Below are 10,229 nucleotides of genomic sequence, written 5' to 3'. Positions count from 1 at the left end.
TAACATTTTCATCAAGGTACATTTCCGCTGAATTCTTAAAGTGTTTATTTTTTATTTTTTTTATTTAGTGTCTGTTTGATCCCTGTAGAGACTCTACTTAATGGGATAAGGCTTGGTTATTGTTGTTGTATTGTCTGTTTGATAATACTCTTATTGAATGTTGTTGTGATTTCTTGATGGTGTAGAATTTGGATAAGGCAATCGATCACAAAGCTTTATATGATACTTTTTCGGTTTTTGGAAATATTCTTTCCTGCAAGATAGCAATGGATGCTTCTGGTCTGTCTAAGGGCTATGGTTTTGTGCAATTTGAGAATGAAGAATCTGCCGAAAGTGCAATTGACAAGTTAAATGGAATGCTGATTAATGATAAACCGGTCTATGTTGGTCATTTCCAAAGAAAGCAGGATAGAGAGAATGCTTTGAGTACTGCTGCGAAGTTTAATAATGTCTATGTGAAAAACCTATCAGAGGCTATGGCGGATGATGACTTGAAGAAAATATTTGGAGAGTATGGAACTATTACTAGTGCTGTAGTAATGAGAGATGTAGATGGTAAATCGAAATGTTTTGGTTTTGTCAATTTTGAAAATGCAGATGCTGCTGCTAAAGCCGTGGAGGCACTTAATGGAAAGAAATTTGATGACAAGGAGTGGTATGTTGGAAAAGCCCTAAAGAAATATGAAAGGGAACTTGAACTGAAAGAAAGACATGACCAGAGTATGAAGGAAACTGTGGACAAATATTATGGTGCAAACTTGTATGTCAAAAACTTGGACGACAGTGTTAGTGATGAAAAACTCAGTGAACTGTTCTCTGAGTTTGGTACAGTAACTTCATGCAAGGTGTGTAAATATGGTTCCTCTTTCCTTTCACATATGCTAATATGAACAAATCTTGATCTTGATGAAACATGTTTCTTTTTGCCTGATTCACAGATTATGCGAGATCCACAGGGAATTAGTAGGGGATCTGGATTTGTTGCCTTTTCAACTCCTGAGGAAGCAACTCGAGCTGTAAGTGTAAAGAATCCTTTGACTATCATTTAATAACAGACTTTGAAGTTTATTGATATTATACTAATCTATTGGTACAGCTTGCTGAGATGAATGGTAAAATGGTTGCTGGCAAACCTCTCTACGTTGCTCTTGCACAGAAAAAGGAAGAGAGAAAAGCAAGGTTACAGGTGATATTACGCAACAATGGATCAACAGTTAATTCTATGCTTTTTAATTACAGTGTGGTAATCTTTCGAAACAGAAATTGCTGCACTGGGTTCATTGTTAATAATGGTCCATAAACAATGGATGGTAATTAGTTTGTGAATTTCCATGTTATTTTTTGCTTTAAAAGAAAATTACATGACTTAAATTTGGTTAGCAAAAATATTCCTCCTTTGATACAAGAGTTATACCAACCCCAAAATTTTTATTAGGTGGGGTTGGCATATGGATCAACATTATGAAATGACACTATAATGTCCTATCTGTCATGAATTGTCTCTATTCACAGATAATTAAACTCAAATTGGTTTTTAACGGTTTTGTCGATATTTCCCTTGGTCACCCTTTATCTATAATTGGATTATCATCCATTTGGTTTCTTTACCCCTGGTTCTATAGGTCTTATTCACTTATGGGTTAACCAACTAATGCTTTCATTGATAATATTATCTTTTTTACTATGTTCGTCCTTCACAACATCCCCTTCTTTTCAATTCTGAGTTTACTTTTCATTTTCAGTCCATATAATATAGGAGGATTTACAATTATATGATAAATTTTTTTATCTGAATTTTCCTTTAAGCTGGAGTTGTACGTTTCTATCTTTGATTGCACAAAAAATACAAGGACCCTACTTGAATCCTATTGCACAACTCTTTATTTTCCTGACATTTTGAATGATAGGCTGCAGATACTTAAACCATGTCTTGTGGTCTAAGTATGTATCCCAATTTTCACCTTTATGTTGGGATTTGTGTGCCTGCTGAGAAGCTTACATTTCATGTGCTCCATGTTATTTCCATTAAAATGAAAGCCATATATGCTTTAAAGCTCGTCTCTACAGTTGTAATTTTTCATTTCTTTTGACTTTCGTACTACGACTACAGGGCTCAATTGTTTTTTTTTTTTTTGATAAGCACTTCTTTAATTAAACGATTTGTTTTGAAACAAAGATAAAACTTTTATACATCACTCTATGTCCTGTGCGCACTGTTCACCATTCAAGAAATGACACATTGACGATATTCTCTAAGTTAATTTCTTATGTGTTTCTGTTACCTTCCTACTTCTCTGTAATAAAACTGCTCAATTGATTGGCTGGTGAAACTCGTCGCTGGCATCAGGAGAGAGGGTTAAAGGAAACCATACCATTGCAATTGGGAGCTGTGTTCGGCCTGTGACTAATCCGAGTCACCGACACAGACACCTTGCCCTCTCATCTCTCCCTTGCCACCGGCCATTCCAGTCGCTTCTTGCTCAACACCCAGTTGCTGTTTTCTTTCTTACATTGTTCTCTGGGTCCTATTCCTCTGCACTTTCTTTTTTACTATTTTCAATATAACTTGTCTTTCTGCATCCCTTTACTTTTCTTATCTCATAATTTTCTTTTTTAATTTCTTTTGCTAATGACATGTGATATATCTTGTCAACCTTCATTGAAATTTATTTAACTTGTATGCAATCGACAAAATAATACAATGATCACAAATGGAGAGTTCCATAATTATAGTTTTGTGTGTATAAAGTCAATAAATACTTAATTTATGTCAGATGTTTCAGAAATGCGTGCCAATATACACACCAAATTATAGTGATGGAACTCTCTATATCTCAAAAGAAACGGAGAGGATCCCAACCCTACAATGACACTTAATAATCCCAGTTCCATCACGGGTTCTGATAATATGGTTGCTTGCTGCTGCGGCATGGCAATAAAAGGCACTGTATCGTAAGGACATTGAAGAAGTATTGCTCATGCTCAGCCCTAGATTATTCTTAGCAACAACAGACTGGTCACAGTGTGCAGGATTGGCTTAATTTACTGTCCACATGCTATTTCTTGAGCGGAGAACAGTATGCACAGGCTTTATATTACTGTATTAGCCAAAAGAAATTGAGGGCTATGGAAGACTAGTTTTTTATGCCTCTTTTAAAAAGGCCAAATTTTCGAAAAGGAGATATAGTTCTAGTGTTTTTCTCATAAGATAATATACTTTCTCAAAAAGTTTGAAAAAATGTTACAATACTTAATCACCTTTTTTTTATACCAATTCTTAGAAATGTTGTGGAAACACATTAAGAACCAAAATAAGTAGGTAAATGTTAATAGTCAATTGTTGGTGTACCTAAGTTTTAGGGAAGTCTATGTTTTCCTACCTTATGCAGTCATGAGCCCTTCAAATATTGTCTTTCATCTATCAGATATCTCTCTTTGCAAGTATGTTGCTTCCATGGTTGACCTCTTCGGTATAAAACAGTGTTTGCGATGGCGGAAAACCAAAAAATCTGCCCCATATAAAGCCGCCTTATCTGCCATAAAATGACATGGTGCCACCATCCTTCACAAGTTGGCCACAGTGTTGTAAAAAAATATGGCATGACCGATATTGGAAAACAATGGTATAAAACAATTCAATAGGTAGAGGATTAGACATGGGTCGGATACATTGACAAATGCATGGAAAAATTACTGTTTATATGTTGTTGCATTGGTATTTCTAAACAAGAATTTTAAATTAACTCACAAATCCTAAAGTAGGCATACCTTGTTTTATGTTATAAATAATAATTTGATTGAGAATAATCACAACTATATCAATTTGACATTTTAAAGACTAAATAAAGTGATAAACCAAGGAGATTGTCAAATTACTAATTTATCTCGTTGAAGGAAAGCAGGATATTGAACAAGTTTCAATTAGAATCAGGCGAAAGATTAGTCATTAATCCAAAACAGTTAAAGATATTGTCCGCTGTGAACCTTGGAATTATTGGGTTTTAGGTAGAGTAGGAAAAATGAGATAAATGAGATTATGAATAATAATCTAGTATCTAGTATGTATTAATATTATACTCTTATTCCTAATTAATTAAAGAAACAAATCATAAGATCCTTCTCTCATTATGTCAGAATATCTGTAAAATGTCTTCTAATTTTGAGGAAAAGAGGTAAAAGAGACTGATTAATAATCTATGATATATAGATCAAGACAAATCACGAACCCTTATTTATTCTAATATTAGACTCCTATTCTTTACTATATAAAAATCATTTGGTATGTGAAAATTAGAAACCACTCTTAATAGATCACCTAAGGTATTGTAAAATTTTTCTTAAATATAATAGTGATATCCTAAGATATTTCATAGATCTGATTCTTTTATTTATATATGTGCAGTTAACTTTTTCACTTTGCAAATTGCTTATTTACTTTATTTCATCTATATTGTTTTTTCACACAGGCACAATTTTCTCAAGTGAGACCAGTTGCAATGGGTCCTATTGCACCTCGAATGCCATTTTACCCTGCAAATGTTCCTGGAATGGGACAACAAATAATGTATGGTCAAGCTCCTCCTGCCTTCATATCTCAGGTAATTACAAAGTAGTTATTAATGTTGTATGTTAATTTTCAGTTGAGTATATTATGTTATAAAGATAGCTCGCCAATTCTTCATATTTCAGTTAACGTTTTTAAGTTGTATTTTCAACAATAGGTCGATTACTTCTGCCGTATTCTCTTCCTCATGCATCTATGAGATGTTTGTGGCAATGATAAATGAACATTTTATTATCATGTTTTTTGAATCTATATTCAGAAATTAAGCAATAATAAATGCAGGCTGGATTTGGCTACCCGCAGCAACTGGTTCCTGGAATGAGACCAGGTGCTCCTTTGCCAAACTTCTTTGTTCCCATGGATCAGCAGGGGCAACAAGGTCAGCGTCCAGGTGGACGGCGAGGAGCTGGTCCCATGCAACAACTCCAGCAGACAATGCCATTGATGCAGCAACAGGTCTGCTCATGCATAATTTATGCGCTTATTGTTTTCTTTCTCTTTCTGTTTTTTCTTTTTTTTGCAAGTTGTTGATATACTCTTTGTTGGGTTTTTCAGATGCTTCCAAGGGGACGTGTCTATCGATATCCACCTAGTCGCAACATGCAAACTATTACACTACCAGGAGTTGCTGGAGGAGCGCAGGCTCTGGCTACAGCTCTTGCAAATGCTCATCCTGAACAGCAGAGGACTGTAAGACCTGTTTCTGGCTATTGTTTTTAGCACATTTGGGTTGATTACTAAATTGTTTCATGTGCATTATGAAATTGTCATATACTGATTCTGTTTCATGAATGTATTCATAGATGCTTGGTGAAGTTTTATACCCGCTAGTAGAGAAGCTTGAGCAAGTTGGGGCTGCAAAGGTGACAGGGATGCTTTTGGAGATGGACCAGCCTGAGGTGTTACATCTGATTGAGTCACCAGAGGCTCTCAAGACAAAAGTTGCTGAAGCCATGGATGTGCTGAGAAGTGTTCAACAGCAGCAATCAAACATCCCATCTGATCAAATGGCTTCTCTCTCTCTTAATGACAGTCTCGAATCTTAGACTATGCATGACAGTTTACAAGGGATCTTCACGTTCTTTGAACGTCACAGTTTTGTGTTTCTGGCTTCTTTTAGGATTTTAGCGATTTTGCTTGGATTAGCATATTGATTTGCTGCTTGTTTCGTTTCCGTTTCACTACTTGATTATTCCATTTTGCATGTTTGACTTTGTTTTATTATGAATTTAATTTCCTATGTTTCATTTGTTTAGGGTAATAACAAAAAGGGAAAAAGGATATGCTAGATAAAAAAGCAGAATAAATAAACCAAGACTCTTATTGTACCCTCTTTGGCCAACCTACCTTTTCACGCCCCATCAAGTATTTTCTAATGGACCAACAATATTGCCAACAAACTTTGGAACACAAGGAAACTAACAAAGGCAAAATATTTTGTAGTACTAGTGACCATTTCATAAGACCTTTTTGAACCTAGTCCCAAGCAGATTTTATCCCAGTTAAACCAGATTGATTTCCACATACCTTAATCAGCAAGTCCATACAAGGAAGGCTACCAAATTTACTATTAAGTACCAATGCCGCTTCCTCCAACAACTACTGCTAAATATTAGTTCCAACTAAAAAACTTGTGAAAAATCACCTTCAAGCCTGATATCAATTCAAAAAGCTACAAAATTGCTTTAATTGTCCACTTCTGCCCAGTGTTGGTTTCCAGGACCATCATGGTCGTATTAACTTGTAGGACCAAGCTACATGTAAGGACATAACCCCCTCCATATCTCTCCTTTTGTGAAAATTGAATTGTTAAATTGGATACCATGTCTTGGGATTTAGGATCTCTCACAGTTGAGTGAACAAATTCCTTAGTTTTTATGATAACAATAATAAGTATTAGATTTTTTTTAACCAGCACGGGTCACTGGATGCTAGAATCATTCCACGACCATCTGAAACATGAGCACCCCTTCCCTACAGCTCGTTTCTGAATCCTTCATCAAACCGTATCCCCCTATCAATGACTCGAACCAAATCTGCTATTTAACACCATGGGATATTTGCATGTTATCTGCACACCATATCCAAAAGAGTCTTCTCTTCAAGAAACCAACAATACAACAAGATTTCATCCACAATCTATTAGAAAAACTCAAACACTCCCTTTCTCTCACACTTTTCCATTTCTACCCCTTAGCAGGTCGTCTTGTTACTCAAAAAACCGAAAACCCTCCTTCTTACACTATTTTTGTTGATTGCAAGAACAGTCCCGGAGCTAAATTCATCCATGCAACTTTAGATATCACAATAAATGAAATCCTCTCCCCTGTTGATGTTCCAGAAATTGTTCAGTCATTTTTTGATCACCAAAGCAATCAACCATGATGGTCACACCATGTCTTTGTTGTCCATCCAAGTCACTGAGTTATTGGACGGTGTTTTCATAGGTTGTTCCATGAACCATTCTATTGGTGATATTTCTTATTGGAATTTCTTTAACACATTCTCCCAAATATTTCAATTTCAAAATGGTGTTTATGTTCCTCTTCCTGTTCCCATCTCGCACCAACCCATCAACAATAGATGGTTTCCAGAAGGTTATGGTCCAATAATCAACCTTCCTTTCAAACATCACAACGAGTTTATTCACAGATTTGAATCACCAAAACTAAGAGAAAGAATCTTCCACTTTTCAGCAGAGTCTATAGCAAAACTGAAAGCAAAAGCCAACAAAGAGTCTAAAAGAATTGCTTAACAATAATATGGGATGGGCAGCATGGAAGGTTCATGTTGCAGTTGGAAATCACGAGGACAAAGTGGTGCAGCGTTGGGTGGAAGAGTGGTTAAAGTCTCCTTTTGTTTATCGAATGGATCTGTTCATTGATCCTTTTACTGTGATGATGGGTAGTTCACCGAGGTTTAATATGTATGGAAATGAATTTGGAATGGGAAAAGCTTTGGCAGTTAGAAGTGGATATGCTAACAAATGTGATGGAAAAGTAACATCATATGACGGCATTGGAATCAGATGAAGAGTTTATGAATTCTGTTTCGGTCTTATAGACTTTCAGTATCATATGCTCAACTTTCTCTCCTTTTCGCTCTAAAGATGATTATTGAGAGAGGGCTTTGGGATATCATGGAGTTAAATCGGTAACAAGTAGTTACATGTTTTATTGTCACTCTTCTAATCTATGTAATTTCTGGTTTTGCTTCTTGCACATCTTATGCTTGGATAATTAAAAATATTTCAGTCTCCCAAAAAAATAGTATATGAGGAATTTGCATAACATAAAAAATAGTATATAAATATTATTTTAAAAACAAATATGTAAAATGTTAACAATTTTTATATTATAATATTAATAGTATTTAAAAAATAATGTTAGATTTTATAAAAAATTTAAAAATTATTTTTTTAAAACTTAGTATTACAAAATATACATAAATTTTTTAAAAATAATTAAAATATGGGTTAGTCTAAAAGTCTACCACCCATTTAATGTCAGGTTTATGTTATATTTTACAAATAGGTGTGTTTTGACGGCTCTAACTAATACAAAACTTCAACAAAGAAATTTAAAACATTGAATCTCTGTCTTTATATTTTTGTTTTGTTTTACAATAGTTTTTATTTTACATTGAATTATATTTCAATTTTATTTTATTATAATATATTTAAATATGATAAACTAATTAAGAATAATATGATCAAATTACCTCTATCTTTTGTCATTGAAAATTTTTGGAACTATTTTTTACTCTACACAAATATGAAATTTTGTTTTCTAAAAATTCAATTTTGAAATTAACATTTGCAAAAAAATAGAAAAATTTACTATGCAAAACAAAAAATTGAGAACAATTTTGCGTATCGAAAATAACGATTATTCAATCGAAATTTCTGATATGTAAAGCAAATTGAGAAAAAAAAAACGAAAAATTTCAATATAAATAATAAACTTGAGAAAAAAAATTTCATATCAGAAATTTTAAAAACTCCAAATTTTTTATATGTAAAATGAATTGAGGAAAAAATTTGCATATTATAAATTTCAAAAACATTTTTGATATTTAAAAAAAAAATTAACAAAAATAATTTCTCAATTCAAAATTTTGAAAACTCAACTTTTAGTATGTAAAAGAAAACCGAATAAAAAATTGAGAAAAACTTTTGAATAACAAAAATTTCAAAAATCAAATCTAAAGAATACTTTTAAATTCAATAATACATTTAACCTAACAAAGTTAATATTTGTCATTCGAATTATAACTTAAACATATATTTAACAAATACTTTATTATTCCTTAAGAATCCTAAGAATCCATTTGAATAAATGAAGGTCAATTTATAGTACACTCTATCTACTTTTTCTTTAAAAAACTAGTGAACGATGAGACTCTCTTAATTATGGTCAGAAGAAACGGTTGAATTAAACCAACAAACCAACCTTCTCACTATAATGTTACTGTATCTAGTGATGGGTTTCTTTTTTTGACAAAACGTGTATGGATATCTTAATGAGCCGGTATCTAGAATAAGATAGTTTTTTATTTATTTATTATTTTTTTTTTAAAAAATATGATTGTTTATTTCAATGTTAGTATTTAGGTTTAATTATAATTTTAGTCTATTTATTTTCATTAATTTATAAAATTAGACCTCTATTTTAAAAGCCGACAATTTTAGTTAATCTCTTTAAATTTTAAACTAAAAAAATGACGATTTTACATATTTTAAATAATATGACATGATTTTATGATATAAAATCATCTATATGCATTAATTATTTATATATTATTTATTAAATTATAAAAATATATTATTTTTAAAGTTAAAAGTTAAATTTTTAATAAAATTTATTACGATTTCATAAATATTAATTATTTTATATTATTATATCATTTTTTAAATTATTTAAATGATATTATGTCGCTATTTTTTATTAAAAATTTAAATTAAATTAATTACATAAATTAATAAAAATAAAAAGACAAAAATTAAAATTAAACATAATATTTATTTTAATACTAATATTTATCTAGCGTAAGATGATTAGTACAAGGTGAAGTATGATGCAATTTTCAATAGGAGTAAAATTGTCAAGAAAATAATTTATTGTATTGGGTTGGGCCAATCCCAATCGATCATAGACTCCATTTTAATAATATTACTTAATAAATCTACGGTTGATTATGGTGATGATGTGCAAGAGCTTAACAAAATTCACGCCAAATTTTTTGAAAGGTATACACTTCACTTAACGGACCATTCACTTCACATCGATGACATAGTTTATATGTCAATTTTTTTATTTGATATATTTATACTTTAATTTTTTCATAAAAGACAATCTCCCACTGATTTGAACGTGTAAATATTTGTAGGTGGGATATTTACGATGTAATTTGGATTGTTTATGTGGATAAAAATCACATCATCTAAATATTAAAATATTCAATTTGAGTTGGATTGGAGATCTACCATTGGGAATTTGATATCAGTATTAATATTTCACAATGGAAAATACCTCAACTTTCATTCATTCATTTTAGACATGATTGATGATAGAGTGCTTACACGCCACACTAAAAGATCTCTTATGGAATTAAATTTTAAATAATTTTGCTAAAAACATTTTATACTAAAAAATGATAGAATTTT

At 31.9% G+C, this 10,229-nt stretch overlaps 1 protein-coding gene and 1 pseudogene across 1 annotated transcript in view; both read left to right on the top strand.

Annotated features, from left to right (window-relative positions):
- Positions 1 to 5,804, top strand: part of LOC101512740 (polyadenylate-binding protein 2-like) — a 6,592-nt gene extending 788 nt beyond the window's left edge. Inside the window, exons 3-10 of the mRNA XM_073368559.1 lie at positions 1 to 16; positions 186 to 845; positions 939 to 1,016; positions 1,097 to 1,186; positions 4,467 to 4,598; positions 4,847 to 5,020; positions 5,120 to 5,254; positions 5,368 to 5,804. The exon at positions 1 to 16 is cut by the window's left edge and continues 32 nt beyond it. Of these exons, the coding sequence (XP_073224660.1) occupies positions 1 to 16; positions 186 to 845; positions 939 to 1,016; positions 1,097 to 1,186; positions 4,467 to 4,598; positions 4,847 to 5,020; positions 5,120 to 5,254; positions 5,368 to 5,610 (1,528 nt within the window). The 3' untranslated portion in view covers positions 5,611 to 5,804. The remainder of the gene's footprint in view (positions 17 to 185; positions 846 to 938; positions 1,017 to 1,096; positions 1,187 to 4,466; positions 4,599 to 4,846; positions 5,021 to 5,119; positions 5,255 to 5,367) is intronic.
- A 573-nt stretch (positions 5,805 to 6,377) lies between these two features.
- On the top strand, positions 6,378 to 7,785 carry LOC101513068 (uncharacterized acetyltransferase At3g50280-like; annotated as a pseudogene).
- The last annotated feature ends 2,444 nt before the right edge of the window (positions 7,786 to 10,229 follow it).

This window comes from Cicer arietinum, chromosome 5 (genome assembly GCF_000331145.2).
Source record: "Cicer arietinum cultivar CDC Frontier isolate Library 1 chromosome 5, Cicar.CDCFrontier_v2.0, whole genome shotgun sequence".
Taxonomy (NCBI): domain Eukaryota; kingdom Viridiplantae; phylum Streptophyta; class Magnoliopsida; order Fabales; family Fabaceae; genus Cicer; species Cicer arietinum.
Note: the sequence above shows the minus strand (reverse complement) of the source record. Positions and strands in the feature narration are given on the sequence as shown.